At 52.6% G+C, this 27,780-nt stretch overlaps 14 protein-coding genes across 14 annotated transcripts; 10 read left to right on the forward strand and 4 right to left on the reverse strand.

Moving 5' to 3' along the window:
• Window positions 1-76: 76 nt before the first annotated feature.
• On the forward strand, window positions 77-2,151 carry sen2 (tRNA splicing endonuclease subunit SEN2). The gene has a single exon (XM_073689315.1). It carries the CDS (start codon window positions 491-493, stop codon window positions 1,919-1,921), a length of 1,431 nt encoding a protein of 476 aa, XP_073549363.1. The 5' UTR covers window positions 77-490; the 3' UTR covers window positions 1,922-2,151.
• A 542-nt stretch (window positions 2,152-2,693) lies between these two features.
• Window positions 2,694-6,038, reverse strand: BDV59DRAFT_200939 (putative kinesin light chain; the record flags this gene model as incomplete). Its single annotated transcript, XM_073693705.1, has 1 exon — window positions 2,694-6,038. The coding sequence occupies one exon, from the start codon at window positions 6,036-6,038 to the stop codon at window positions 2,694-2,696; it is 3,345 nt and encodes a 1,114-aa protein (XP_073549364.1).
• Window positions 6,039-7,439: 1,401 nt separating this feature from the next.
• BDV59DRAFT_13602 (DUF3425 domain-containing protein) lies at window positions 7,440-8,735 on the forward strand. The gene is made up of 2 exons (XM_073687062.1): window positions 7,440-7,656; window positions 7,709-8,735. Exons 1-2 carry the CDS (start codon window positions 7,494-7,496, stop codon window positions 8,353-8,355), a joined length of 810 nt encoding a protein of 269 aa, XP_073549365.1. The 5' UTR covers window positions 7,440-7,493; the 3' UTR covers window positions 8,356-8,735.
• A 259-nt stretch (window positions 8,736-8,994) lies between these two features.
• BDV59DRAFT_200940 (chromatin-binding protein RAD9) lies at window positions 8,995-13,298 on the forward strand (the record flags this gene model as incomplete). Its single annotated transcript, XM_073693706.1, has 2 exons — window positions 8,995-9,054; window positions 9,111-13,298. 2 exons carry the CDS (start codon window positions 8,995-8,997, stop codon window positions 13,296-13,298), a joined length of 4,248 nt encoding a protein of 1,415 aa, XP_073549366.1.
• A 169-nt stretch (window positions 13,299-13,467) lies between these two features.
• Window positions 13,468-14,445, reverse strand: BDV59DRAFT_175788 (mitochondrial 54S ribosomal protein bL27m). The gene has a single exon (XM_073689316.1). It carries the CDS (start codon window positions 14,422-14,424, stop codon window positions 13,591-13,593), a length of 834 nt encoding a protein of 277 aa, XP_073549367.1. The 5' UTR covers window positions 14,425-14,445; the 3' UTR covers window positions 13,468-13,590.
• Window positions 14,446-14,570: 125 nt separating this feature from the next.
• On the forward strand, window positions 14,571-15,247 carry lcl2. Its single transcript, XM_073689317.1, has 2 exons — window positions 14,571-14,846; window positions 14,912-15,247. Exons 1-2 carry the CDS (start codon window positions 14,672-14,674, stop codon window positions 15,103-15,105), a joined length of 369 nt encoding a protein of 122 aa, XP_073549368.1. The 5' UTR covers window positions 14,571-14,671; the 3' UTR covers window positions 15,106-15,247.
• A 201-nt stretch (window positions 15,248-15,448) lies between these two features.
• BDV59DRAFT_175790 (scramblase family protein) lies at window positions 15,449-17,216 on the forward strand. The gene is made up of 3 exons (XM_073689318.1): window positions 15,449-15,822; window positions 15,879-16,050; window positions 16,103-17,216. Exons 1-3 carry the CDS (start codon window positions 15,464-15,466, stop codon window positions 17,153-17,155), a joined length of 1,584 nt encoding a protein of 527 aa, XP_073549369.1. The 5' UTR covers window positions 15,449-15,463; the 3' UTR covers window positions 17,156-17,216.
• A 378-nt stretch (window positions 17,217-17,594) lies between these two features.
• On the forward strand, window positions 17,595-18,420 carry BDV59DRAFT_13626 (E2 ubiquitin-conjugating protein UBC7). The gene is made up of 2 exons (XM_073687064.1): window positions 17,595-17,877; window positions 17,939-18,420. Exons 1-2 carry the CDS (start codon window positions 17,631-17,633, stop codon window positions 18,190-18,192), a joined length of 501 nt encoding a protein of 166 aa, XP_073549370.1. The 5' UTR covers window positions 17,595-17,630; the 3' UTR covers window positions 18,193-18,420.
• A 55-nt stretch (window positions 18,421-18,475) lies between these two features.
• Window positions 18,476-19,429, reverse strand: BDV59DRAFT_200944 (putative meiosis-specific topoisomerase Spo11; the record flags this gene model as incomplete). Its single annotated transcript, XM_073693707.1, has 4 exons — window positions 18,476-18,940; window positions 18,988-19,059; window positions 19,116-19,196; window positions 19,400-19,429. 4 exons carry the CDS (start codon window positions 19,427-19,429, stop codon window positions 18,476-18,478), a joined length of 648 nt encoding a protein of 215 aa, XP_073549371.1.
• Window positions 19,430-19,479: 50 nt separating this feature from the next.
• On the forward strand, window positions 19,480-19,917 carry BDV59DRAFT_175793 (uncharacterized protein). Its single transcript, XM_073689319.1, has one exon. The coding sequence runs from the start codon at window positions 19,517-19,519 to the stop codon at window positions 19,730-19,732; it is 216 nt and encodes a 71-aa protein (XP_073549372.1). The 5' UTR covers window positions 19,480-19,516; the 3' UTR covers window positions 19,733-19,917.
• Window positions 19,918-20,209: 292 nt separating this feature from the next.
• BDV59DRAFT_13633 (terpene cyclase/mutase family protein) lies at window positions 20,210-22,768 on the forward strand. The gene is made up of 4 exons (XM_073687066.1): window positions 20,210-20,518; window positions 20,604-21,067; window positions 21,120-22,565; window positions 22,617-22,768. Exons 1-4 carry the CDS (start codon window positions 20,288-20,290, stop codon window positions 22,705-22,707), a joined length of 2,232 nt encoding a protein of 743 aa, XP_073549373.1. The 5' UTR covers window positions 20,210-20,287; the 3' UTR covers window positions 22,708-22,768.
• Window positions 22,769-22,811: 43 nt separating this feature from the next.
• BDV59DRAFT_175796 (co-chaperone SGT1) lies at window positions 22,812-24,740 on the forward strand. Its single transcript, XM_073689320.1, has 2 exons — window positions 22,812-23,884; window positions 23,948-24,740. The coding sequence occupies exons 1-2, from the start codon at window positions 23,072-23,074 to the stop codon at window positions 24,524-24,526; spliced, it is 1,392 nt and encodes a 463-aa protein (XP_073549374.1). The 5' UTR covers window positions 22,812-23,071; the 3' UTR covers window positions 24,527-24,740.
• On the reverse strand, window positions 24,741-26,233 carry BDV59DRAFT_175798 (PQ-loop repeat-containing protein). The gene is made up of 2 exons (XM_073689321.1): window positions 25,918-26,233; window positions 24,741-25,859 (listed from the first exon to the last, which is right to left on the reverse strand). Exons 1-2 carry the CDS (start codon window positions 25,971-25,973, stop codon window positions 24,794-24,796), a joined length of 1,122 nt encoding a protein of 373 aa, XP_073549375.1. The 5' UTR covers window positions 25,974-26,233; the 3' UTR covers window positions 24,741-24,793.
• Window positions 26,234-26,294: 61 nt separating this feature from the next.
• On the forward strand, window positions 26,295-27,768 carry BDV59DRAFT_175800 (putative SIR2 family histone deacetylase). Its single transcript, XM_073689322.1, has one exon. It carries the CDS (start codon window positions 26,313-26,315, stop codon window positions 27,615-27,617), a length of 1,305 nt encoding a protein of 434 aa, XP_073549376.1. The 5' UTR covers window positions 26,295-26,312; the 3' UTR covers window positions 27,618-27,768.
• Window positions 27,769-27,780: the final 12 nt, after the last annotated feature.

The raw sequence follows: 27,780 nt of genomic DNA on the forward strand, positions 1-27,780 counted from the left end.
GGGCCACGTGACACACCGCCTGCCCTCACTATTTATCCGCTCCCGTGAATTTTCTCTTCCTTCTCTTCCGCAACATCTCTCAACGACAGCATGACTTGACATTGGGATCGAGTGTAATGATGACTCTCCCTTCCCAGGCTCAAACATGATCTACCTCGAAAATATACACCTGTACCTAATTCCTCCTTGGCTCACTACTCCAGAAACACCCTTTCTGGTAAGCATCAGCCGCTTCTATCCAAGTGGTGCAGCGGTGCTTGCAGTTGATCTCCGGTGATGATTGAAAACTATACCCAAGCAGAGGCAATGGCACCTTGATTTCTAGTCGTTGTCGATGATGGGTTTATTTGACTACTACGGTATCTGAGGAGAATACATCAACTGCAGCTCTGCTTGCATTTTTTCGTAATGGAGAGTTTCATGCTGACTCTTCCGTCCCTCGTAGACTACCTATCCTTAATAATATCACATCTGTCAGGATTTGATAGTCATGGCTTCACCGTCCGACCCTGTACCTACTGCTCAGCCGGGGGATTCGTCTGCCCCGGCCAAACCCCCAGGTCGTCGACAGCGGCCCCAGAGGCCCAATTATAGGCACATCCATCGCTTCCTGCTTCCCGTCCTCGTCCATCCGTTACCTCCTCTCATTCCTCATAACCCGCTCTCCGTAGTCAGTGTGCTCCTGTCATATCTGACATATCTCATCGCCCCTCCCCAGCAAGAGATCTATCCCGCGTACTTTGACTGGGAAACGTCGTCCGTCCATGTCACCGATAGAAAGGCCATCCGGGCACTATGGGAGATGGGCTTCTTCGGAAAGGGAAATCTAAGTCGAAGTGAGCCAAACTGGCTGGAACAAGAAAAGAAGCGGCGCGGCTTGCTTGGAGGGCTTACCAGCGAAGAGGTCACCCGTCAGCGGAGGTCAGAGCGTCGCGAGCTCAAGTTGGAGCGAGCGAGGATGGAGAAACTCGCCATCGAAGAGAGGCTTAAGGCAGAAGCTGCGGCGAGAGAGGCCGCCGGCGAAGCATCAGTCGACCCGTCCTCCGTGTCGACAACCAGCGGGACTAATGGCACCGCCCCTACCACCGAAAAGTACTCTCTGAGGAAAGCTCGAGAGGCCCGGCAGCTTGAGTCACATCGCTCTGTAGCACAAGAAGACGGCAGTAAAGGGTCTGATTCTCCCGGGAAGAAATCTCCCAATGGGAAAACAGTGCGATTCTCACCAGTTGTGCAAGCTAAAGAGTTCTCATCTGAGTCTGCTGCTCTGTTTTTACCGGAGTCATCGGCGGTAAACGGGCAGAAACCGATCCATGAAGATGCTCTAAAAAACGAAGAACATCTTCAATTATCCAACGAGGAGGCATTTTTCCTAGTGTATGGCCTTGGGGCACTGCAGATATACGACCGCCGGGAAAATAGCCCTGTTTCAACCCCTTCTCTTTTGCAGCTGTTTTGTCAGCATTCATCATTCCCCCCGCGAGACTCTCCCGATGTGGACACCGACGATACGTTCTTGGTTTCGTACGTCGTGTACCATCATTTCCGATCTCTTGGATGGGTGGTGCGCTCCGGTGTGAAATTTGGAGTGGACTATCTACTATATAACCGCGGACCTGTTTTCTCACACGCCGAATTTGCTGTTGTGGTCATCCCCTCGTATGACCATCCTTACTGGTCTGAAACTGAAGAGCGGAAAGCCCACTGTGCTAGAAAACAGGGTCGCAGCTGGTGGTGGTTCCATTGCGTGAACCGTGTCCAGGCACAAGTGCGGAAGACTCTAGTGGTCTGTTACGTGGAAATCCCCCCACCCACCGTTGCAGACACTCGCATGTCTTCGGGAGACATTGGAGCTCTGCTTGGGCACTATAAAGTCCGGGAACTGACGATCAGGCGGTGGGTACCGAATCGTACGCGTGATTGATCCGGCTCCCTTTTGCTTTGGGTTTCTAACTGGATACCTGGGCTTTTGGTTGTGTATTAGATGTGCAAGACTTGCCCAATATTGTAACCTAATGTACCAATATACTGAATGACTACTACATCTTCAGTCTCACAGCTACAATATCAGTCAAACAACATCTGAATAGTAATTAAATATCACGTTGGCGAGGGCCGTCCTGCCCTCGCAGGCTCACGCCACGATACGCCCAGTGCTCCAAAATATCGCCGGAAAGAATAATGTTCCTCAACCGAAAAGGACCGTGCTTCAATCCGTCCGCCTGAGGAGTATCTCCATGCGTTCATCACCCGGTGACTGGCGTCTCCCCATATGAGCCGAATCCATAAGTATAAAAGGATTTGCTGCGAACCCAAGAGACACCGTTCGCAATGCCCAAGATAAGACACATAGACAATAATATAACGAAACTATACATGACGTGCGAATTCACTTCTTTAGTGAGCCGCACTCGTTTCTTAGACGCGCACCCGTCCACAACACCGGCGTTGTCTGGCCACTTACCTGGTCTCCGCTAACGGATTTTGCGAACCCTCTAAGCCTGGTCTATCTGAATCATAAGAGGAGCAATGTATACTTAGTAGTCATCTATGCCACCGCCAGTCATCCCTGTACTCTGCTGATGCCCATGGTGTCTCGCTGCCTTTTCTTGCCAAAAGTCACCGTCAATCTCGTCCTTTCGCTCATGGCGGCAGATAAGTGCCGACTCTGCTGGACGATACGGTATCCATGTGCTTCAGAGTCGGCTATTACCGTAAACATTGTCAATGTGCCATGAACAAGAGCGAGACCAGTACACCCTCATTTTTTGCGGAATCGCGTTTGGTGAAAGTCCCTCCGGAAGGGAAGTAAACTCCGGAGCCTGGCGGAGAGTGATATTTGCTCGGATGTTTGCGTTGGAGCTTCGCTGTTCGGCCGGATTGCTGTTGGCGCTGGCGCTGAGCAGCCATTGAAGTATAAAGCTTTTAACACTCGTTTCCTCACTTAGTTGGCCCCCAGACGGTTCTGCAAATGGGTAGGTCCCCAATGCTTGCGGTTTGGCACGAGTGGGTTGGGTCACTTTCACCCCTGGATGGCTGACTCTCAGTTGTTTGGTTCCATGCCGGGGCCAATTGGTCATTAAAGAAACAGCTTTCTTGGGTTTTCCCAGGAGTATCCAGGTACGGGCAAGATTTGCCACGCAAATCATTGTAGACGGATGCTCTAGACCAAAAATCTCTTTGCTATCATTTAACTGCCGGGTCTGGAGCTCTTTGGCCTTTTCGTAATGACCCTGGTCCCGGTATATTGATGCGAGGCTGGCCTTGCTGAACTGCGTAAATAGATGTGCCGGTCCAAGAACAGCTTCCGTGGTTTGTGTGCATTGAGTCTGCAACTCTTCGGCTTCCTTATATCGCCCCTGTTCTCGGTAAATTGACGCGAGACTAGCCATACTGATCAGCGTAGACGAGTCTTGAAGCCCAAAACGAGCCTTTCTCTCCTCAAAGGCCTGGGTCTGAAGCTCCTCGGCTTCCTTGTATCGTCTTTGATCCTGGTACACCAACGCAAGGTTGGCTGTACTGAATACGATATCGAGACTCTCAGACCGGGAGGATTGTTTTTGGGCTTCTACAACCCATTTGAGGAGACTTTCCGCATCCTTCAACAATCCCTGGCTCCAATAATCCATGGCAAGGTCGTTCACACTCATTAGAGTGTCGGGGTGGCCTGGTCCTAGAATCCGTCTGCAGGCCTTTAACATTTTTCGCTGAAGATTTTTCGATTCTTCCCATCGTCCCTGGTGTCTGTAGATATGTGTGAGTTTGTCAATGCTGGCTAGGGTAGACGGCTCAGTCCCGGCGTTAATCTTCTTTTGCAGAGAAATGGCATCGGCAAGCAAAACTTCCGCTTCATCATATCTCCCGTCACTGTAAAGATAGAAAGCAGATCTCCGAACCAAGTCAACGTACTGTTTTGCTTGGACCTTTTTTCTGTCACTCCCATTGATGAGGAAGAGGGAATGTGGCAGGTATTCTCTGCAAATTTTTCGGTTGGCATGGTCACCATCTGGAAGAACTTCGCTCAGTCTATGTGCCACTTTCGATACCCAGGAGTGGAGGAGGTGGGATTGTTCCATCCAGTTCCGGGTTGCAAGTTGAATAAGCCCATGGATACTGATACAATCATCGTCTTGGAAGTTGATGAAGGAGTACGCTTTGAGCAGGCCAAGAGCGTCGTGCTTTTTCTTCGGTGTTTTTGCCGGCGGTAGAATTGATCTTGGAATATCCCGTGGATTGATACATGCCATAAACGACAGGTAATCCGCTGCTAGCTGGTTCATCCGCTGGATCTGGTGAAACGAGATTTGCCAGGTAGTGAAGACTGAGTTTCGGTGCTCAGGATAGCGTCCTTCGACTTGGAAGTCCTCGCTTAACATATCCTGCGCCTGTACCTGTAGAAGCGTCAGATAGTCTCGCGGACTGATGCCATTTTCGTTGATATATGCAGCTGCCTGCACGATAGCCAGTGGCAGAAAAGTGAGGTGCTGAAGAAGTAAAGTGGATGTTTCGTGGTCAAGACGATCCGGTCGAATAAGATACTTCAGGAGGACAGCTCGGGCGGTTTCTGGATCCATTTCGGATACCGAGATGACGTTGAATGGAGCGAGCTCCTTGGCGCGTATTTCGTTGCGGGTGGTGAAGATGACATGCCCTTGCTCACTTCGTGGAAGATACTCGTTCAGTGATCTGGCTGGGTCATCGGTGTTAGACCACATATCTATATCGTCTGCGTTGTCGCAGATCAAAAGCCACTTCCCCGTGTCTGCTTGGCTTAAATACGATTTCACTCGCGTTTTGGCATTCGCTGGACTAGCGTCTAGCCCTAGGCTTTGAGCGATATTCATAAATGCCTGCTCAACTCCCTCCTGGTTCACGCAGGGAATCCAGAAAACGGAGCACTCTGGGTCTTGAGCTCGCACGCGGTAGGCCAGTTCGAGGGCGATTTGAGTCTTTCCCACTCCCCCTAAGCCAGTGAGAGCGATCCTTCTTTGGCCATGGTCCTCCAACCACAGGTCGGTTATCCTTCTGATTTCGTCCTCACGTCCAGCAAAACGAGGGTTTTTCCGGAAAGGAATCACGCAGGGGCTATCTCTGTCTTCCTGTCTGCTGACAGGCGCAATGGATAAGAGGTGTTTAGCGAACGCGGCAGCTGTTAAAGCCGAATAACCTTGCCATTGTTTGTGCTTGTGGGAGTCACAATAGTCGCAGATCCCACGGATTACCACACACGGGAGTTGGTCCATTAACCCGGCGGCTTCCATCTCAAAGCAAAGGGCGTCACAATTCCGGCCAACTTCGTCTCGGTACTGCGGGTCCTTCACGACCAGGTTTCCTGACGCAATACCACCGAAATGGACCACCGGTATATTGGGCTCCCGGCGTTCACGTTCGATCAAGAAACTCCGATCGCATCCCGAACAATCGGCATTGTCCCCTTGATGGTGATATGATCTGTGGAAGAGCAAGTCCTCATCAGGCCTTGCAAACTTCTGCTTCATTGGTTCATTCATGCTCAGTACGTTTTGTACAGTGTCATTGATGGCATTGGGGCCCAGCATGGAGTTGGCCTCCACTTCTGCCATCACGTTTAACAAGGCAAGAGGGGGCTTGTTCAATGATCCGGTTCGTTGCAGGCCCATATCTTGGATTGCTTTTCCACGGTCATGCTGTATCACACCTGGGGAAGTGGCGGTTGGCTTTGAAACCACCACATCGCCGAGGCGTACATCGGCTTGCTGGCTGGGGACGCCTCCGGCGATACCGACCACCAGTCCGAACTGAAGAGATGGAAATGTTGAGGTCATCTTAGCAAGGACGATCGCTGCAGACGTAGTTCCGTAGATTCCGTCGGGGAGACACGCAATCACCACACCCCGTCGGCCTATTTTGCCGAGAGTGTACACGTTGTGATCCGCCGGTGGCAGCTGTTGCGGAGGACTGTACACTTTGTCTAGGATAGCCTTCGCAGCTGCCAGTTCGGTCGGCAGAGCGCAGATCCATGCAATTGTGAATTTTCGGAGAGAGATCGAGGAAGCTGCCATCTTCAGAAATGTTCGCGAGAACACTCTGAAGGTGCAATGCTCGATGTTGTTAGAACATAAGAGCGAGGAAGGTGTGCTATATAGGCATCCTGGTGGCCAAGAAGACAGGCCAGACGGGTCGTCGAGTCGACCGCAAGGCTGTAGTAAAGCACAGCCGGGCGATTATCCTTTACCAAAGAATAATGACATCCAATAGATTCGTTTTGGCATGATTCCGGCTCGGGAATCCGTCGTTCCCGGCGGCTGTGCAGCTTAGACGCTGTTCGAGAATCGATTGATCACCGTTGATCAGTCACTAGTGGGTCTATGGCCAGTCTACCTGTCCATGGATTTCTGCTGGAACTCAGTTTCAGGGGTTCACAGGTCCTCAGTCGCCAGGTTGGTATCCTACCTGGTGATAGTAGTTAAATATTTCTAATGTATTTTAATATAATCTCCTCGTGATCGATAACTCACATCAGGGCAGCAAGACCCGGGGTTCCACCAAGCCCACTAAAATCGCGGTTCAACAAAGATCTCGTGAGAAGCTCTTGGTGAAAAATGTGGACGAATGCAACTGTATTTGTCCGGCAGTTGACGGTCAATCGTCAACTTTGATCTCGTCAAATGCTCTTGGTGAAAATTACCCGGGCGGATGCACCTCTAACCATTTGCCCATGCTGTAGCTTAAGGTCCACCGCTTTGTTTCTTGTTCGTTGAACAAGATTGAGACCATTTGAGTACCAGTGCGGCGCACCAGTGTAGGTATGCATATCGGCGTGCAGAGCTTCGCTGTCAATCACAAATCGTGCCGCTTCGCAGTCCTCTGCATGTTGTAGTTGACGGCTACATTTAAGTGCAAGGCGAACTATAAGGTTGGTTTCTCCGTCCAAAAATTTTTCGTCTCCGCATAGCAGGAGCCCTCGGGGATGGACGTTGATAGAATAACAACATCAGCAGGCACACACTCTCTTTCATGTAGCCGGATAATATCCCCGATCTGAACATTCTTCCAGTAGTCCCTCGTAAAGCTAGCCCTCCTCAGCGCTTGCTCTGGTGTGCTGGCTGCTTTCGTATGGGGTATAGCAGCCCCTGTATTACCATGTACTGCTTGCTCTAATCGCCGGGAACTGGAAGAGGACCGTATCTATACCGATCTCCCCGGTAAGGGTCAAAATCAAGCCTACGATGTAGTCAACGATGACCACCCGCGAACTTTCTCCTTGTACCGGTAACTCTCCGAGCAGTGGAGTATGCATATGGGGGCCTATGTAGTCCCGCATTCTCCTATCTAAGAGCTTATAACAAATATTAGATCCATAGATATAGTAAGCCAAGAGATCCCGATTGCTTTGCGTTGCACGGGAACATGAATCACGTGGTCAGCTACGGTACTATTATAAATCCATTCTGCCCAGATAAGATTCAGCACTCCATCTGACTCTCGATCTTTCCTATTGCCTTTTGTATGAAAGGATGGAAATAATACCTTACTCGGCTAGTTCCAGGGAAACGGCGTGGGCATCAGTCTCTAGGAACGCCCATGGGGTCAAGATTGAGCCCTCTGATGAATGGGGCGGCATCCACAACCCAGTTGAAAGGCGGCGACGACAAAACAGGGTAAATCAGAGAGCATACCGTGAGTTATATTCCATGCAGGTGGCTCTATAGTTTTTGGTTAACTCTCCCAGGACTGCGCAAGCGCCATAGGGTCAGGCCTGCGGACGAGACGCCGGAGATGCGTCAATCTTCGACGATTACTGTCAGCCAGTCCCAGCTGAAAGCAGAGCTCCTTGACAGGTTTATCTGTGCTGCTTATAGGAATTACATTCGCGGCTCTCCTGCTGCCGATCAATTATTAACCCTAACAAGGGTGAATGTCTACCGTGCCTACCTCAACAACATCATTCTTTTGGGGTTATCACCTAACGGCCTTTGTGAGGCAGATATTCTCTCGCCATTTAACCAGATGCAACCGTGGCCTATCAAAGACTCGTTGCCACCAGCTCTTCAGCCCACAGCCACTCAATGCTCTGGACAGCATCACCCATGGCTTGATTTCTTTCCACATCCAAGAGCCCGGGATAACTTGATCCGCGCGCAGAATAATTACGACGAGGATGAATTCTGTCTGGACATATTGGGATTTTGGAACAGTGATGTACCTGAAAACATGTTGCTTGTCTGGGGGGAGCCGAGTGACCCTAGGAACTGGGAGGTAACTGAGCTCTTCATTAAGAAATGGGGATGGGTGATTTCCGGTTGCCCAGATGTCCTGCAGAGTACCAATCAGTGGCGGGCTCGTAGAGGGGAGACTCCGATCTTTCGTTATTTATGATTTTCTTCTTTCTCTTTGAAGTATCAATGCAGAAGGCCTGGGACGTTTCTATAGTTGCTTGGCCAGCTCATTTGTCGGCAACAGTTACAGCTCAGTTTGTGAAAGGAATGGTAAAATAGGGATTTGAGATGGCACCTCAATCTAATTGAGAGCTTTTGCGAAATTCTAGTCAATGCGAAGCATACAGGCGGCAGGCGGCAGAGAAGGGAATTTTTATAATAGACATGAGTACAGCCGTTGCGAACACCTACGGAGTAACATTTCGGAGATCCGGATAAACCCGAACGCCCGCTATGTTGTATCCGCAACGGAAGAAGTCCAGGGGTCGATGACCAGGTGCGGTAACCATAGCTTGGGCAATTGGAGTTAGGGACAAGTTGATGGCGATGGTTACGGAGAGCCAGAAGAACTACTACGTATTATTGGGCGGGTTAATCCCCTGATCGAAGGACGGTCTAACCTGATCCGGTAATATTGAAAAGAATCACGTGCACTACGCGTTTCGCGTTTTTGTTTCGTCCGACGAGGAACTTTATGGTCGTTCAGCAACCACAGTTCACCCGCCAATTCAATGAAAACCCGCCTGGTCGTCAGGCCCTCTTTCTTTCATATGTGGGATGTAGTGGGTGCAAAACCACTATGGAGACCCAGGACGACAGCATCGACATTGCGCATTTGCAACGCGTCGCGTTGGGGCTAGTGAGTATCAGCCTCGTCTGCGTCTCGACCGAGCTCACACCAATCATCTCCATCAGGAATCTGCACCCTCCCAGTTCACCCAGAATTCTCTTTCCAACTCCACTAAGAACGATCCCCAGCACCAGGTGTCTGACTCTAGGTCGGCGTCCCGGGAAAATCCCCTCAAATCCCCCTCCAGCCGTTCAGAACAATATGGTACCGGCATGATCGATGCAAACCACTCTTCCCTTGACCAACACAAGACAGCGAATACATCCACCCCCAACCTATCCAGGAAAATGAGCCCAGCAGAAACAGCCCCCTCGGACACCCAGGTCATTTCCCAATCGGTCTACGACGACGTTATCCGACAGAACAAAGAAGCAGCCACCTCCTGTCTCGACAGTAACTTCGAGGCACAAGACACGCTCGCCACCCTCCATGAGGGAGATACTGGCCATATCGACTTGCTGGCTGGATTCGACAACGCTAACCCCGATGCCGTCAACCTCGAGGACAACGATAATGAAGATGAGAGCAGCCAGAAACTAGGGGAGTCGTCTCCTCTTCACTACCAGCCGAATCTCTTTCCCGAGTCACAGCGTTTTGTATCGAAAACCCCCGCAACAGCAGTGAAGCATGCGAATGTCGATGGGATTGCAGCGAAAACCCCTTCAACTGTGTCGCGAAATCCGTTGGCAGCCGATGTCGATTCCAGCGGTATCATGGCACTCAGCCAGGTCTTCAAAGCTACGCAGGCCCCATCTTCGCCTCTCGTGCATGGTCAAAATGTTGATCCGCTGTCTGACCGGCCGTCGCCGAACCTGCCGATCCAGGGGCACCCTCTTGTCACGGCCATGTCTTCCCCGTTGCACAATATGGCGGCCACATTCCCACGGGACTCGTCCGAGCCGCATTTGACCTATATAACTATGAAGGAATCACAGGCCCAACGTGATAGAATCCTCAGGGAGAGGATGACCCGCTCCGCGGAGAATATCTACTCGGAAGAGCAAAGCGATGGCGAATTCGAGAAGGAACCCAGCTTCGTGGAGCGAATGAGACGTGAGAAGATGATCAACGAAGAGGCTGCAGCCCAATTTGCTGGACTTTCTGCTCCTCCGCGCCCGGAAAGCCACCGTGGCCGTCAGCAAGCGACAGCATCATCGCCAGAACAACCGGAAAGACAAGTTTGGGCCAATGGACCTAGTACTGTCCCAGAGGATGAAACACAAGGCCCGCCCGCCCTCCCACCCGGAGGAACCAGTGAAGAAGAGACAGAGCAAGAAGAAGAGATATTCCCGCCGGTCCCGCGGTCACAGGAGAATGTGTCCACAGAAGAAGACAAGGAGAATTGTGATGCCCAGTCAGCGACGCCTGTGGCGGCCGCAGCGGATGCTCATGAACGGTTATCACAGGTACTTTCAGCATCCATTGGGTCCCAGGCCCAGACCGGGGACTCAGATCAGGCGGAAGTCGATGAAATCGCGGGATCACAGGTATTAATTGTAAAGGACTCTCAGCTATCCCCCAGTCGAAACCAAGAAGATGAAGGCGAGCCAGGGGATCCTCACCAAACACCTAAAGTTGGTTATCAAGATCTATCTACGGCCGACTTGCCCAAGTCACCATCGCCCGCAAAACAACATCGTTTACGGTCTACCCCTCCATCAACCTCTCATAGGAGCCGTGTTTCATTTCAACTGCAGGATGAGGACAGAGTAGTGCGACCTAGATCTGGATCCGCTAGCTCGCAGGGCTCACTAAACGACTTTCCCGAAGCCCAAGGCACCGGAGAGACTAGTGCTGCTGTCTCTAGTAACTCTGCAATTCAGAACCTCCTGGGCCCTGGTGGCAGATCAGAAAATTTTGATGGCAGGGACAATCTTTCCTCAATGCCCTCCCGTGTTGCTGAAACTCCAGTCCGACGCCATCCACACAGCTCTCGCGAAGAAATTCCTGGAACTAGTATCCCGGAAACAAGTCCAAACCGACTCCAGAATCCAGAATGGTGTAATCTTTTGAATGAGGAGATGGATCAAGAAGACGACGACCTGCCTCCTCTCTATGTCACCCGTGATGAACGGGGCCACCCGAGACCGTCGATAGTATCAGACGGTTCCTCACCTATGAAACACATATTCCCTTCCAAAATCCTTTCAAGCCCCAGTGGCCGTCAGCGCAGGCGCTTGACGGAAATCGCTGCCGATGCCTCTCCTCAAGTCGGACACGGCCCGTTTGAGCTCGACTTCAATATCCTCACCACCGAGGACCGCGAATTCAGATCAGCCGTTGCAATGTCCCCCATTCCTCCAAGAAAGAGGCGTCGCCGGAACGACAGACAATATGCCATTGCATCTGACCCGGTGAAACCGGTTACTCCTCACTCGAAATCTCACCTTCCTCCTCTAGCAGCCAATGAACAAGCGGAACCGCGAAAAGAGATGACACCCGTTAGGTCTCTGTCGCTTTTTGAGAAGCGATCCAGACCTACCAGGCGAGAAAGATCTATATGGGATGTGGAAGATTCGCCACAACTCCATCGTTCGCGTAAGGAACGTGTAAGCCGCTTGGGTCGTCCACCGTCTCGCGAACCAAAGCCAAACCACGAACCAAATGCAAAGCCGAAAAAACCTCGAGGAAGGCCACGCTCGAAATCAGTTCAATCCCAGCCAGTTGTAGAGGTTGTGATTAGGAGCAGTCAAATCGAGAGCGAATCGGAGGAACGACAAACTCCCGATGTCACGGAAGAGCAAACAATGGATGTCACCGAAGACGTCCCCGTCACAGAGGCTTCCGTCCTCGATGCTGGATTTCACTCACTGGAGAACCAAATTCTTGCTCCATGGACTGGAATGAAACGGGCGTACTACCCTGCAACATGTCTAGGACCGCGGTTTGGCGCGCAACAATCCCGTTATCTGGTCAGATTTGTGGACAGTGACCCAGTTGAAGTATCTGTGAACTCTGTCAAGAAGCTGGAGCTGCGGATCGGCGATGCCGTCAAGGTGGACAAGCCCAATGTCCCAAAGGTAACGCATATTGTCAGGGGATTTGAGGACAAGCTCACCCCCGAGGAGATCGCTAAGGGAGGCACTATGACCGATGTGCATGGCTATTCCACTCTCATATTGGGGCCCAAGCAGCCCAAGACTCTTCCCGATGGGAAGCTATTAGGTCCGGAGAGCCTGGTCAAGGTCCCTATCTCCCAAATATACATGGACACGAACATGTACAATCGACTGAAAGACCGAGATTACGCGTACAGCGCTCCCAACGCCCAAACAGGAGGCCGAGTCCAAACTCCTTCTGACAGACGCACAACTCCGGCCTCCCCAAGCACCCGGCTGTCTCGCAGTGTCCGCCCTTTAAATGGTTTGTTCGCCGGGATGGTGTTCGCGGTCTCCTACGGTGAAAACGATGATGCCAAATCACGTATCGTGCAGATGATCCATGACAATGATGGACGCATTTTGCACGATGGGTTCAACGAACTTTTCGACCTACCTGTGAGTGCTGCGCAGGTCACTCCCACTAAGTCGCCCGCTCCTGGGTCAACCGGATCCCATGGCCAGTTTCGTCTTTCCAGCGGTGCGGAGGACGTGGGATTTGCTTGTTTGATCGCGGACAGGCATTCCCGGCGGCCTAAATACATGCAGGCATTGGCGCTGAACCTGCCTTGTCTCTCGGACCGCTGGATAGAAGACTGCGTGTCCCAAGGCCGAGTCGTGGATTGGGAGATGTACCTTCTACCCGCGGGTGAATCGTCATACCTCAACGGCGCGACGAAGTCTCGAATTCTCCCCTCATACCCAGCCAATAAGGCCCATCTGCCCGATACTATTGCCGCTCGTCCGAATCTGCTACATGGACAGTCCGTTCTGATTGTCATGGGACGTAGTAAGGCAGACGAGGAGAAAAGAAAGGCTTATCTTTTCTTGACTTATGCTCTGGGAGCTGCACGCGTCGAGCGAGTTTCTGATATCAAGTCCGTGCGGGCCATTCTAGACCAACAACCGAAGACCGGTTCTGCTACATGGGACTGGATCTACGTGGATAATGACGAGAAGGCCTCCGCCATAGCCGGCCTTTCGGGCCCTGGTTCCCATAAAGCCCAGCCCGTTCAGAACGCTCGGAAGCGAAAGAGAGGCGAGTTGGCCGACTCCATTCGTGGCGGTGACCTTGGAAGAGAACCCAACTTCAGGATAGTAGGTAATGAGTTTGTCTGCCAGAGTTTGATTTTAGGCAAGCTGGTTGACCAGTGATGGTTTTTGTATCGGAGTGTTGTGCTGCCCGAGTTGCAGTTGGGAGTATTGGATCCATTAATTGGAAAAGAAACGGATATACCCCCTGATTTTGCCTGTTTCTAGTGTTTAATTGCCGGACACAATCATACATTGATTATGCTACGCCAATATACAAGTCGTCAATGGATGAAAAGAGAAAATCTGCTTGTGGTAAAAGACATCTTCCTATAATACAATAAAACACCTTGCAGCCCGTTATTGTGCATCAACCAAAATACATGTGGGGATATGACAATGCAAGAGGATCCATCTAGCGACCACCCTTGGCCTTCTTCGACGCCTTCTTCTTGTTCTTGAGACTCTTCATCTGGGCAGCGCGCTCCGCACGAGCCTGTCTCTTCCGCCACGCCAGCCAACGGTTCCGACGGTTATACGACTTGGCCGAGATACCCGCCTTCTCCGCCGCGCGACCAATCTGCCAGTTCGCCTCACGGTACATGTACCCAGGACGCAGCTGCGCACCGGTTCCGGCGTTGGCGGCCTCGACGCTCGAGACGGTCGTACCGTTCTCCGCCACATCCGCCACGAGGTCCGACTGCGCTGTCGCCTCTGTCTCCGGCGTACGGGGCACCGCGACGCGGTTCAGCTTGCGCCGGCTGGGGGCGTTCCGCGGCGTGGGCAGCTTGCCGTCCTTCTCGAAGACGACGCCGATGTATTTGCGATCCGGATGCCGCTCCGGGTCGAGGTAGTAGCGCACGTAGCCCGCCTCGGCCGCGTAAATCGTGTGGTCCCGCCCCATGGCGCAGTTCTCACCGGGAAACCATTTCGTCCCCCGCTGTCGGAAGATGATGCACCCTGGCACGACGTACTCGCCGCCAGTGCGCTTCGCCCCGAGACGCTTGCCGGCGGGATCCCGCGCGTGTCGGTTGGCGGTACCCTGAGAGGCGTGTGAGGCGTGCCGCACCTGCGAGAAGGGGAGGAGACGGTGGAGGTTCGAGATGCGTGTTGTCGGTGCGGAGATGGTGCGCGGGAATATCGACGGCGTTGAGGATAGTGGGCGAGTGATGGGTTGTGTGGACCGAAGGGCCGGCGCAATGGCTCGTTCTAGCGCCCGGAAGGGCGCCAGAAGTCTTGGTTGTAACATTGCCGGACGGGGAGAGGAATGGATGAGCTGCGGAGAGGTTTGAGGTCGGAGTTGATGGGAACTTTTTTCGGCCGCTTGGCGTGGTCACGTGCCCTGGCGCGAGCTGGCTTCATCGCCGGCGATGTATATCCTTGTCCATCCCACCTCCTCCACGTTTCCTCGCTCCCTCGCTGCGGGAATTTTTTTGCTGCGCTTGATCTGTTACTTGTCCCTTGCGGTTTGTCGCTATCCTCGATATACCATAGAAATGATCGCCTGGATCCGAACGCTCGGGGCATTGCTCCTGCTGGCCTCTGTGGCCCAGGCCCAATTCCAGTTCTTCGAGCATATGTTTGGCGGTGGCGGCCAGCAAGAATTCCACCAGCAAAAGTCGCAGAATGTCCCAAGTGATAGTTCACGGTACCAGAGCATGTGGGAGTCCGGTACGTTCTCTACTCAACCATAGGTATAAACTGTCTATGGATCACTAACCGTTACTGCCGTTCAGCGCAATGCGACAAGTATCTTTGTCCTGGAACCCTTGCGTGCGTCCACTTTCCACACCATTGTCCGTGTCCCCACCCCGATGTCGAGGAGAAGGTCGAGCTGGGGGAGGGAAGCGCTGTCTGTGTTTCGCGAGGAGGATACCGTGAGGGTGAGGCGTCACGGAAGATAGAGCTGGCGCGCAAGGGTCTTCTATAGCTAGGACTAGGCTGGGGGATTTCTTGGGATGAATGTGGTCATGTACTCCGGAGTATAGTTTGAATATGGTGGTGTTGTCATGAGCTGCTGCATTATGGTTAAGCGATTTACACATGATTGGATTAAGCCAGGTATCATTGTCTACATATCTAAAACGTACACTTGGAGTTTATCAAATAACTGCATGGCATGTCTGCTTAAATGTGGCCATACCTATGCCTACGTGAGCATGTACTCTCTATGTAGTTCCACCTTCTAGCAAGTTCCTTATCTCCGTTAACTCCGCCGCCTTCGTCATTTCTGCCACCACAGACTTCCATCTTCTCCTTCACGACAACTTCCAACGATCGGCTTCGTCATGTTGGGAAGGCTGCGGATATCCCCCTCACGCACTCTTCAAGCGCCTGGACGCGCCCTCTCAAGTTCATTTACCAGAGGACGAGCCACAGCGCCTCGTGGTCCGCGAAATTCGATCCGAAGGCCAGAGCCTATACGGAAACCAGAAGCGCCATCGCAACCAGAATCACATACAAACCCTCAAGCGCAAGCGTCCGATTACAATCCGAATTATGATCCATCCAACAATACTCTCCTCTCTCCAGTGCACATCCCCGAGGATCCCCATGGCGTTCTCAAAGAAACCCATCCCGCCACCGGCATCCTGGCCAACTCCGGACTAGTGGTCCAGCGTCAGTTGGAGCTCATGAATGTTATGATGTGGGTAGCTCCAATCATGCATAGTGAAATAGTTTCTGGAGCTAATATCCCTGCAGTGGGTTTGAGCAAGCCAACAAGTACGTGATCATGGATGCAAATGGAAACCATATTGGCTACATGGCCGAGCAGGAGAGGGGTATGGGCAATATGATGGCTCGACAGTGGTTTCGGACACATCGGAGCTTTGTGACACATGTATTTGACAGGCATGAAAACGAAGTTCTTCGAGTATGTTTTCCCTTCGGATGTCTTTGGCCTACGTGTCTGACCTACATTCTAGTTCCATCGCCCATTTTCTTGGATCAATTCGAGGATCCGCGTATACGACCCCCTAGCTACGCCTCAGAACTCGTCCTCGTCTGGCTCTCTGGTTCAGACTGTGGGAGATTCCAGCACCCGTGTATCATCCCTGGGTCTTGACGACATGCATGTGATTGGAGAAGCCCAGCAACAGTGGGCGCCACTACGAAGGAAGTACAACCTATTCACATACCACCACTCTCCAAATGCGGCCACCGATATGGGGGTTCAGAAATTGCCACTTGCGCAGTCCGGACTAAGCAGCACGCAGCAAATGCAGCTGGCTCGCACGGCAAGTGGCGGTCAAGGTATGGGAGAGTACAATCAATTCGCCTACGTCGACGAACCGTTTCTATCCTGGGACTTCTCTCTTCGTTCGGCAGACAATAAGTTAATCGGATCTGTTAATCGAGATTTCGCTGGCTTTGCTCGTGAGTTCTTCACGGATACTGGAGTCTATGCTCTGCGCATGGACTCTGCTGCGTTCAGCCCTGAACAGACACATTCTCCGAACAACACCGTCACCGCTATGACACTTGATCAACGCGCGGTAATGCTGGCTACTGCCGTGAGTGTCGACTTTGATTACTTCAGCCGTCATAGCGGCGCCGGTGGGGTCGGCTTCATGCCTCTCTGGATTCCCGGCTTTGGCGGCGAGGCGGCCGCCGGAGGTGCGGCTGCTGGAGAAGCTGGAGCTGTCGGAGAGGCTGCTGCCGGCACTCTCGGTAGAGCTGGAGCGGCGGGAGGAATGGCCGAGGGAGCGGCTGCTGGCGCAGCCGGTGCTGGTGCGATTGCTGGGTACGATGCGCTGTCCAGAGGGGGAATGACGGGCGAACATCAACAACAACCCCAGGCACCTGATCAACCACCGACGCCTATGGATTCTCAGTCACCCATGTCCGGGCAAACAGGTCCGTACGGGGATGTCTGGGGCGAGGAGCCTGAAGACCCCTGGGCGCACCGGGAAGAAGATCCCTGGGCTGCGGAGGATCCAGGCGAAGACGATGGAGGCGATGATTATGACTGGTTCTAGTGATGGTTTGGAAGGCCATAGTGCTGGAAGCTTATATATTACCAAATTCTGTATTATAGACATATTTTCAATATCGGAAATAGCATAACTGTAAAGTCCTCTAATTCTATGAATCAGCCAAATCTGATAAGCCGCCGAAGAGAGGGCAGTGATGCCTGAGGCACTCTACACGTGCGCAGTGGCAACTTCAACTTCCCCCAACTTCCGAGATTTTCTCGCTTTCTCACCCCATACTCCTCTTCAAGGATCTCCCTCTCCTCCTGGTCGTCCGATTTCCTTTCATTTGCAGTCTGCCTGTACCCTCTCAGACGCTATCGATCGTTTCCCGAAAAGAACCTGGTCTACCCGATCCCCGCCTCCGCAATCGGTCGACCCATCCTCACCCCTCATCAAAGACACTGCATCGCCCATAAGATAGCTCTTATCTTTGCCGAGTCGCCCTCTCACAATCCCTGAAGCCTCATAAATATTCGCGATGTCTTCTGTGGCGCAAAAACGTCTCTTCCACGAGTACAAAAACCTCTCCACAAACCCCCCGGACGGTATCACCGCTGGCCCCGTCACGGAAGATGACATGTTCCATTGGGAGGCCCTGATCCAGGGTCCTGAAGGCACCCCCTTCGAAGGAGGTGTCTTTGCCGCCGAATTGAAGTTCCCCAAAGATTATCCGTTGAGTCCGCCTACGATGAAGTTTGTCGGCGGTGGGGTTTGGCATCCTAACGGTGAGTGTTTGGCCATACCTGTGCGCATTGTCCGACCTTTATGTGACTAATTTTGATATAGTTTACCCCAATGGAACGGTCTGTATCTCTATCCTCCATCCTCCGGGTGACGACCCCAACCACTATGAACACGCCTCCGAGCGCTGGTCGCCCATCCAGAGCGTCGAGAAGATCCTCATCTCCGTCATGAGTATGCTTGCCGAGCCCAATGACGAGAGTCCCGCCAATGTCGAGGCTGCGAAGATGTGGCGCGAGCGGAGACCGGAGTATGAGCGGAAGGTGCGCGACGAGGTCCGGAAGGGACTGGGTCTGTAGGTTGACGCGGGAGACTAAATAAGCGGAGGGTGGTTTTGCTGCAATATATAACTTTCTTCGATTTTCATACCCCTTGGTCGCCGGCGTGTGGCATAAATTGGTATGGACGTTCACATGCATTGGTTTATTGGCTGGTACAGGCGTTAGTGATGCATTTTCGAAAGACCGTTGCGTGGTTGACTCTGCCTCGTCTCTATTAGGCATTATCAAAGAAATGATAGACAAGAGACTTTCTCTGTGTAGACTTGAGTCCATATTATAGTTTTCAAGCTGCCATTGCCATCTAACGGACTGTCATCTTTTGAGAAATCCACCGTTCAATCCCGCCTTCCCGGTTGTAGAGCGTCTCGATCTCCGCCTTCAGGTTTAGCATCAGCATCTGCTGCAGCTCTGCACGCCATTCCAGTTCAGGACCGCTATCCGCCCACACCGGGCTGTTTGATAGCATCGAAACAGCCTTCTTCCTGTCCCGGGTTGTCAGCTTAATCAAAGAATTATCACCCAGTGGATCTGTATCGGCAGCCACGTCGGATGTACGAAGCCCCAGCCAACGGATACATGGGACATTGAGCCTTGCGTTGTCGCTTGCATGGGCCATGGTCCCGTATTTGTATGTTGACATGATCGCCATGCCATCAGGGTCACTATCAACCAGAACATAGAACTGGGGTGGCTTATCCAACCGCGCGCAGCCGTCAGATAGTGCGCGGACAAAAGCCCTGGTGTTCAGGTCTGGGTATCCTTTGCCCTTCTGAATGTTGGTTATAAGCCATAATATCGATTCTGAGGACGTACTGTGATCAGGATCCCCTTCCCTGCCGCTGAATTGAGGTGGAAATTACTGGCCGTGAGTCGACGGAAGACAGCCTATTCCTGTTAGGAAAGGCTATATAATTGGAACACATTCCTGCATATATTGGTACCTCCTTTTCTATGATCAGGATCCACTCTGCATTGGCAATATCGACCTCCACGATATCTTGTGTCCTGGGGATAAGCACCTCCTGACATTCGGATTAGGCTGGTTTATTATAGGAAGGTTATTGAATAACCTTCGATGAACTCGAGCCGTCAAATATTTCCTGATTCCGGGTTATCTGCCGGTAGCACCCTACAACTAGGCCCTTGGCTGTTGCATCCTATACCACCACCATTGTCATTAACGAGAGTCTGTATCCAAAGTAGGGCGCAGGGGGAACAAATATACCACGTTCAAAGCTGCTCTATCCACCCCCATGGTGTGAGCAAAATCGTCTAACATCGCGTCAACGACGTTCTGAGACCCAAAACACGCAGGGTCGCTGTAGTATATGTCTCTGTTAGAATGTTAGCAGAGAGAATAATTGCGATCCACTTTCACATAGCGTTGTTCGCCTTTTTGATACCACTATTCCAGCCCGGACTGCCTCTACAATGGCAGCGAAGACCTTCATGGCCACAGCTGAGAATTGTTATATTGAAGATCGGACGGGCTCAGTATGCATCGACTGACTGTATTTCCATGCTTCGTAGACATTTTTTCCAGGCCAGGTATAGGTGATTTGAGCAGTGGTCTCGGTGGCTTCGAGGGCGCGTGTGTTGGAGTCAATGAAGAAGGATGATGCCCTTTGGTTTCTCCGTCGGAGACTAATGGATGGGTAACCATTTGGCGACGATAATTCGGAGACTGTCGCTGCGAGGGTCTCCCTGATGTACGTGTGTACCCTCTGGGTGCTTTCTCTTCGGACTGCCATTGAAGGTGTTGATAAGATTGTGGCGCTCTTAGGTGCTGATTTGAAGTATATATCACGAGATTTACTCATCCGTGCTACACCACCAGCTTCAAGGATGCGTATGTTACCAATTGATAGTACATGAATTCCTCAGACATCAGAAACACCATATATGACTTCAAAAACGACAACCCCCAATTATCCAAATCCATCCGTATGTAGTATGGTCAATTCCTGAGAATTTAGGCAGCATACCCCTGATGACTCAGCAGAGTCGATCACCCCGGATTTTTGTTCTGCGATCACGAACCTCTGGAATCCTCCTCCGTTTCTTCCCCACTCCTGAGACTGATCACTGTGTTCTACCGGCAGCCCTATTTGCAATGGCACCAGTCTGTCGGTACGCTTCAACCGGCGACCATATCGGCCCGTGGAGAACGGCCGAACAAGGCCGTCTAACGGTCGACGCCAACGGAGATGCCAAAACAGACTATACGCGTTGGCGACTGCTTGATGACCGTGGTCGCCAGACTTGGCACTACCTCGAGTCCGACGAGGAGAACCAAAAGTGGCCTCAATCCGTGGCTGATAAGTATTTCTTGGGCCTTCCTACGGTATAGTCCCTCTCCCCTAGACATCCATGCATCGTTTAGCGATTGGTTCCACATAGGTTTCGCTGTGCTTCTAACACCTCAATAGGGGCTCCCAGAACTCCCAGCCCCGAAAACCCCTCTCCAAAGTGCAGAGAATGGGCTGGAGTTCTTCTCTAAGCTGCAGTTGCCTCCAGGGAATTGGGCCTGTGAATACGGCGGTCCCATGTTTTTGCTGCCAGGACTTGCCATTACCTACTACGTGACCAACACTCCCATCCCGCCAGAGTATGCTACCGAGATCAAGAGATATCTCTTTGCTCGCCAGCACCCGGAAGATGGGGGCTGGGGCCTTCATATCGAGGCTCATAGCTCCGTCTTTGGAACCTGTATGAACTACGTCACTCTCCGGCTGGTCGGTGTGAGCGAGGACGATCCTCGTATGATCAAGGCTCGTGGACTGTTGCACAAGTTTGGTGGTGCCTTGTATGGGCCTCACTGGGCTAAGTTCTGGCTTTCTGTCCTTGGCGTCATGGAGTGGGACTGCGTCAACCCCGTCCCACCAGAGATCTGGTCAGTTACATTTCATGTTTCCCGGGGTGACTCTTGACTAATTCATACCTAGGCTTCTTCCGGACTGGGTCCCCTTCGCTCCCTGGCGGTGGTGGATTCACATGCGCCAGGTGTTCTTGCCCATGTCGTATCTGTGGTCCAAAAAGTTCACTTACCCCCTGGACGCCCTCACAAAGCAGCTCCGACAGGAGCTGTACACTCAGCCCTATGACTCGATCAACTGGGGTAGCCACCGGAACTCTATCCACGAAGCCGACAATTACTACCCAAAAACCTGGCTTCTGAACACACTAAACTCCCTTCTAGTGAACTTCTGGAACCCGTACCTTCGCTTCTCTGCGCTGGTGCGTCGCGCCGAGGACTGGACATGGGAGCTGATAAGGATGGAGGATGAAAACACTGACTATGCTGGTCTTGGTCCCGTGAACAACCCGATGAACATGATTGCCTGTTATCTCCACGACGGACCGGATAGCTATTCTGTGCGCCGCCATCGTGAGCGCCTGAACGACTACATGTGGATGAAGAACGAGGGAATGCTGATGAATGGCACCAACGGCGTTCAGGTCTGGGATACTGCCTTCATCACTCAGTCCATTGTTGTCGCAGGGTTTGCAGACAATCCGAAATGGCGCCCGATGCTCACCAAGGCCCTGGAGTTCCTCGAGGATCATCAGATGCGGGAGAATGTGCCAGACCAGGAGAAGTGCTACCGTCAACACAGAAAAGGCGCGTGGCCTTTCAGCACCAAGACCCAGGGCTACACGGTGAGCGATTGCACCGCGGAAGGGTTGCGGTCCACGATTCAATTGCAAGAAATGCACAATTTCCCAAAGTTGCTCTCCACGCAGCGACTAAAGGATAGCGTGGATTGTTTGCTGCTCATGCAGAACCCCACTGGTGGATTCACAGAGTACGAGACGACCCGGGGTTCCCCGAAGATTGAATGGCTCAACGCTGCCGAAGTGTTCGGTGGAATTATGATCGGTTACGACTACCCTGAGTGTACGACTGCCTCCGTTACCGCTCTGTCTCTCTTCAGCAAGTACTATCCGGATTATCGCGCCGACGAGATCCGGGCGGCCAAAGCGAAGGCAGTGAAGTATATCAAGCGGGTGCAGAGACCCGATGGTAGCTGGTACGGATCATGGGGTATCTGCTTCACCTACGCCGCTATGTTTGCGTTGGAGAGCTTGGCGAGCATCGGCGAGACCTACGAGACCAGCGACTACTCGCGTCGCGGGTGTGAGTTCCTCCTCTCCAAGCAGAAGGAGGACGGTGGCTGGGGTGAATCCTACCTCAGCAGCGAGCGACACGTTTACGTGCAGCACGAGATGTCTCAAGTCGTCCAGACTGCTTGGGCAAGTCTTGCCTTGATGGAGGCGGGCTATCCCCACAAGGAGCCGCTCCGCAAGGCCATGAAGTTGATGATGTCCCGGCAGCAAGCCAATGGAGAATGGTTGCAAGAGTCCATCGAGGGGGTTTTTAACCAGTCTTGGTGAGTACCATATATCCCTTCTATTGGGGCGATGAATCTAACAATAGCCAGCATGATTTCATACCCTAATTATAAGCTCTACTGGCCTATTCGCGCCCTCGGGCTTTACAGCAAGAAGTTTGGCAACGAGGAACTACTTTAACTAATAGATACGCGGAAACATGTACATATTTGATAGTAATTAGTTGTCAAGGAAATGGGAGGTCAATCTTATTCTATTAATGGTGGTGATAGTTAAGTATCTGACCAACAGCGGCGGCTGACATAAGCGCTTCCCCGCAGCTCCAAAGAGAAAGCAATCGAAGCATCAGTTCTCTGCTCTGCAAATACCCTCACTTGCTTGCTTTGTGCGGGCCATCATTCTTTCTAATACCTCCCCTGTCTTCCATTGCCTCCAAGTCCTCTAAGCTACAACACCATCACCTCCAGATTACCCTACCAACATACCCAACTGCGGAGTCAACCTAGCTTTTAAAACAGCTGCGACAGCTAGCTAGCCGCGCAACATGAACTCAGCCTCACTGGGCGACAAGGCCCTCTCCGGCTCTGACTACCCAGGCGCAATCAAATACTTCACCCAGGCGCTCGTTGAGCTCCCCCGCGCCCCGTCCTACTACGTCAAACGATCCACCGCCTACTCGCGACTCAAGCCTGCAGATGGGGGCCCCAACTCCACCGCCGCCCTCCACGACGCCGAGATCGCCTTGACCCTTGCGAGAGAACGCGGCAAACGCGAGCTCATCCTTTCGGCCCAGCTGCGCCGCGGCGTCGCGCTCTACCAGCTCCAGCAGTATGGCGATTCGGCGTTCGTGTTCGGGACCATCGAAGACAAGATCGGTAAGGACAAGGACACAGGTGCGGGGTCGGAGGATAAATCGGAGAAGGTCAAGGATGCTATGGCTGCTTCTCGCACCTCGAAGAATGGCTTCCAGCAGGAGTTGCCAATCTGGTCGCTCAAGGTCAAGAGTATGTTGAAGAAGCTGCCTGAGGGCGATGAGAAGGCTGCGGTTACGGTCTCGGAGTATCCCTCTGGTGTTCGTGTGCCGACGGAGGCGGATATCAAGAAGCAGCTGGAGGAACTGAAATCTGGAAAGACTGAGGAGTTGAGTGGCGCGGCCGGTAAGAAGCCTGCGGTTGCGTCTGAGGATCAGCGGGCGAAGCCTGATGCTGCGGTGACCTCGACGCCGACTGCGCCTCCGGCTCCTGTCGTGGTGAAGGTCCGACATGAGTGGTATCAGTCTAATGATTCGGTGGTTGTGACGTTGTATGTCAAGGGAGTTGCGAAGGATAAGGTGGATATGGATCTCAAGAGTGATTCGGTACGTATGGGATTCTGGAGAGATGTCAAGGGGCGCACATGGCTAATTAACAGCGCATTAAAGGTATCTCTTCAGTTTCCACTTCCGTCTGGCGCTGATTATGACTTTACTCTGGATCCTCTCTTCGCACCAATCGACACGTCGCTGTCGAAGGTGTCAGTTATGTCAACGAAGATCGAGATCAACCTCCGCAAACAAGCTTCTGGGCAAAAATGGAGCTCGTTGGAGGGCACTCTGTCGGATGTCAAGCTAGCGGACCGTTCAGCGGCCGTGGGCTTGGCTCCTGCAAGCGGAACGGCTCCTGCTTACCCGTCCTCGTCTCGGACCGGGGCTAAGGACTGGGACAAAGTTGCGTCGACGCTCACAAAGAAGAAGTCCAAGGACAAGAAGAAGTCACAGGACAACTCCGAGAGTAAAGCGGATGGTTCTGGGGATGAGTCTGATGGAGCGGAGTCGGTCGATTCTGACTACGGCGGCGGCGATCCGGTCGATGGGTTCTTCAAGAAACTTTACGCCAATGCGGACCCTGATACCCGTCGTGCAATGGTGAAGAGCTATGTTGAGAGCCAAGGGACGTCCTTGAGCACGAACTGGAATGAGGTGAGTCAGGGGAAAGTGGAGGCTCGACCCCCTAGTGACTGAGTACGGGTCCATTCAACTTTCTGCTACCCTTTTAATGATCACGCAAAGCGGCGAGGTGTTTACTGGTTATTTTTGGTGGCCACCGGCGTATCTCGTGGATGTTAATTTAGTACCCCAAGTGTTGCACGCATAGTTAGCCCAAGTGAAGATGATTCGTCTGGAGTAATCTGATTGAAAGAATAGAATGTTGGATTATATACAATCAACAATTAATATCAAAGGCTTTTATTACGGGCATCTAGACATCTTCCAATCCGATAAGTAGGCTCACCCTCTGACTGTCTCTTGGCTACCCTCCTCGTCGACATAGATATTGTCCTGGTACAAGAAAAACTGAACAAAAATGCACATATCAAGGAAGAGGGTTCCAAAACTTCCAATCAACCACGAAAGATTCACAAGGATATATCGGCCGTATATCGCCCCGGCTTCTCCGGGACGACAGTGGCCAGCACTATCACCCCTACATACAGGGGAAAAAGCCAGGATGGACAGAACATACGTCAGGTTCCCGATGCAGGCGAACAGAAAAAAGAGAAGGGAAACGCCTTCCGTGGACTTCCGCCGATAGTTGAGCAGAATCTGAGGGAGACGAGAGCCAAGATAGAGCACCGCGCAGAGATAACCAAAGACCTGGCCTAGGGTGTCGAACTCCAGTGTGTCATCAGAGCTCTCGGGGGGCGTGTTGTTTGCTGAGCCTGGAGTGAAGTACCAACCAAACACACCCGCAGCGCAGACGAGTGCAATGGCACAGGCGTTGAAGAGGAAGCTCTGGAGAGCCGAGATGCTCCGCGCAGCCGTGGTTTCTTTCGGCGAAGTGGGCTCGATAAACGGCGTTGCTGGGGACAGATGCGTGCCGTCAATATTGGTGTGGAGGATGTCGCGGAATGATGTGGCGCTGTGTCTTCTTTGCTGGTGAGGTAGTACCGCGTGCTGGTCGTGGCCGTTTGTCTGGTACGATTGACCATTTGATTCTGATGGGAGGAGATATGTCCGCTCGTTTGGCTTGTGGGAAGCAGGTGATCTGGTCTCCACGTTTTCGTCTGCCTCTTCGGCGCCACGAGAATCTGGAGACGATAGTTCGTCTCGCAGCGTGAAACCGCGGTAGTAGAAGCACTGGGCCAGCAAGACGATATCTGCCAGCGTGTAGTACACGGCTAGAATGATCATCGTCGGCAGGACACCCTGCAGCACGGCACCAAGGATGTTAAATACATCACCAGCGAGCCAGACGATGAGGAAGAGCAGAGAGAGGCCATCCGCAGAACGGCGACGGAAGTTTTCTATAATTTGCGGAGAGAAGACAACAACCCAACAGGCGATAGAGATTGACCTGGACCAGAAGTTGGTAAGAAATAGCTATTGCTTCTTTGTACTTGCATAGTACTCACCCACAGATGCCACTCAAGGCATCCAAGTCCAGGTTCCCCATTGGAGACGGAAACATGGCCAATGCCGACTGATAGGTGCAACTGGGAGAATCCCAATTGCGAATCCTCGGGAAATTCTGGCAAACCCACAGAATGGCTGGAAATGGAGTGATGTTATTAAGTTCTACCGATGACGTTTGAAGACTCTATCTCGTCACGTGTGGGGCATCTATACCGGGAACTTGGCGCTACCGCGAGGACGAGGCGAGGTCGACGGCCGACGGCTGTGTGGGGAATTGGAAAGAGACAAGGTCTTAACTGCGCTCTGAGATATCCGATTTTGTATCTGGAGAGGAAGAGAGGGGAAGGGTGAAGTCGAATTGAGGCTGTTGGGAACAGTTGAGCTCATGTGATTTATGTATCTTAGTCATCATTCGTTATGCACCTCCATTTTATCCCATCGGGAATCTCCATACTCCGTACTGACTTGCTACTCTTCCGTCACTCCCACAGATCTGTTCCCTTGTGATCCTCTATTTCCGCTCTCCCCTTCTATTCTTAGCAATGCGACTTCAATGACGGCCCCGTCTATCCGGATCCCCTTCACTGGCCCGTTGCCTCCGCCGATTATCGTACCGTCATCCGCACGCACAGTCTCCGGAGCTATCGATGCTCTCCGGTCATTCCTAACAGCGCCTCCGTCCCCGTACCTCCGTGGGATCGACGTGGGCAGAAACTATCAGACGGTCGTTTTGACCGGAGCCGGGATCTCGGTGGCATCGGGGTTGTCCGACTATCGCGGAGAAAACGGCACCTACGTCACAAACAGGACCTACCGGCCGATCTACTTCCATGAATTTGTCAAGCGACACGAGTTTCGCAAGAGGTATTGGGCCCGAAGCTTCGTCGGCTGGCCGGGACTGGTGAAGGCAAAGCCAAATGGCACCCACTGGGCGATTAGAGACCTTGCCGCTAAAGGTTATATCAGTTCGGTGGTGACGCAAAATGTCGACTCCTTCCATTCCCTCGCCCACCCGGGGCTCCCGGCCTTGGAACTACACGGGTACCTGCGGTCTGTCGTTTGTCTGAGCTGTCGGAATCAGTTCCCCCGAGAGGAATTCCAGCAGTCGCTGGAAAGGCTCAACCCGGCATGGGCGGAGTTCTTAGCGAGAATGGTCGAGTCTGGGGCGCTTGATACGGAGCATCCCGAGGTGCAGCGGCGGAAGGGACTGAAGCTGAACCCTGACGGTGACGTGGATTTGGCCGAGGCGCCTTATTCCACCTTCAGATATCCGTCTTGCCCGACGTGCTTGGAGAAGCCCCCTCGTCTGGCGGACGGCACCCCGGCCCGGGTCGAGGTTGAGCGAGACGGAGCCTGGCTACCTAGTTCCACCGCCGGAGTCTTGAAGCCCGCAGTGGTGATGTTCGGAGAGAATATCGATCCGGAGGTGAAGGTCGCTGCCGAAGAGGCCATTGACGATGCTGGGCGACTACTGGTAATCGGTAGCAGTCTTGCTACCTACTCGGCATGGAGACTGGTTGAACGGGCTTACAAGAGAGGCATGCCGATCGGCATTATCAACATCGGAGGTGTCCGCAACGAGTCGACGCTGTTCGGGTCTCAACAAGACGACCCCATCGAGCATCGTCACTTCCGGTGCAGTCTACACTCCGAGTCGGTTCTCCCACCGGTGGTGTCGCAGCTGCCGGGGCTGACGTGATCACGATTTATTCTATGTATACTTGGCATGTTCCTGTATAAGCGTCAGTGGAACGGGCGCTAGAAATAGACTTTGCCCGAATGATGCGCTCATGATCACAAAACAGGATTGGAGGGGATTAGACGGACGCCTAGGCTGTAACAGATTAATTCCACAATATACA

The sequence above is a fragment of the Aspergillus ambiguus genome (genome assembly GCF_047715705.1).
Source record: "Aspergillus ambiguus strain CBS 117.58 unplaced genomic scaffold BDV59scaffold_10, whole genome shotgun sequence".
In the NCBI taxonomy this organism is placed as follows: Eukaryota; Fungi; Ascomycota; class Eurotiomycetes; order Eurotiales; family Aspergillaceae; genus Aspergillus; species Aspergillus ambiguus.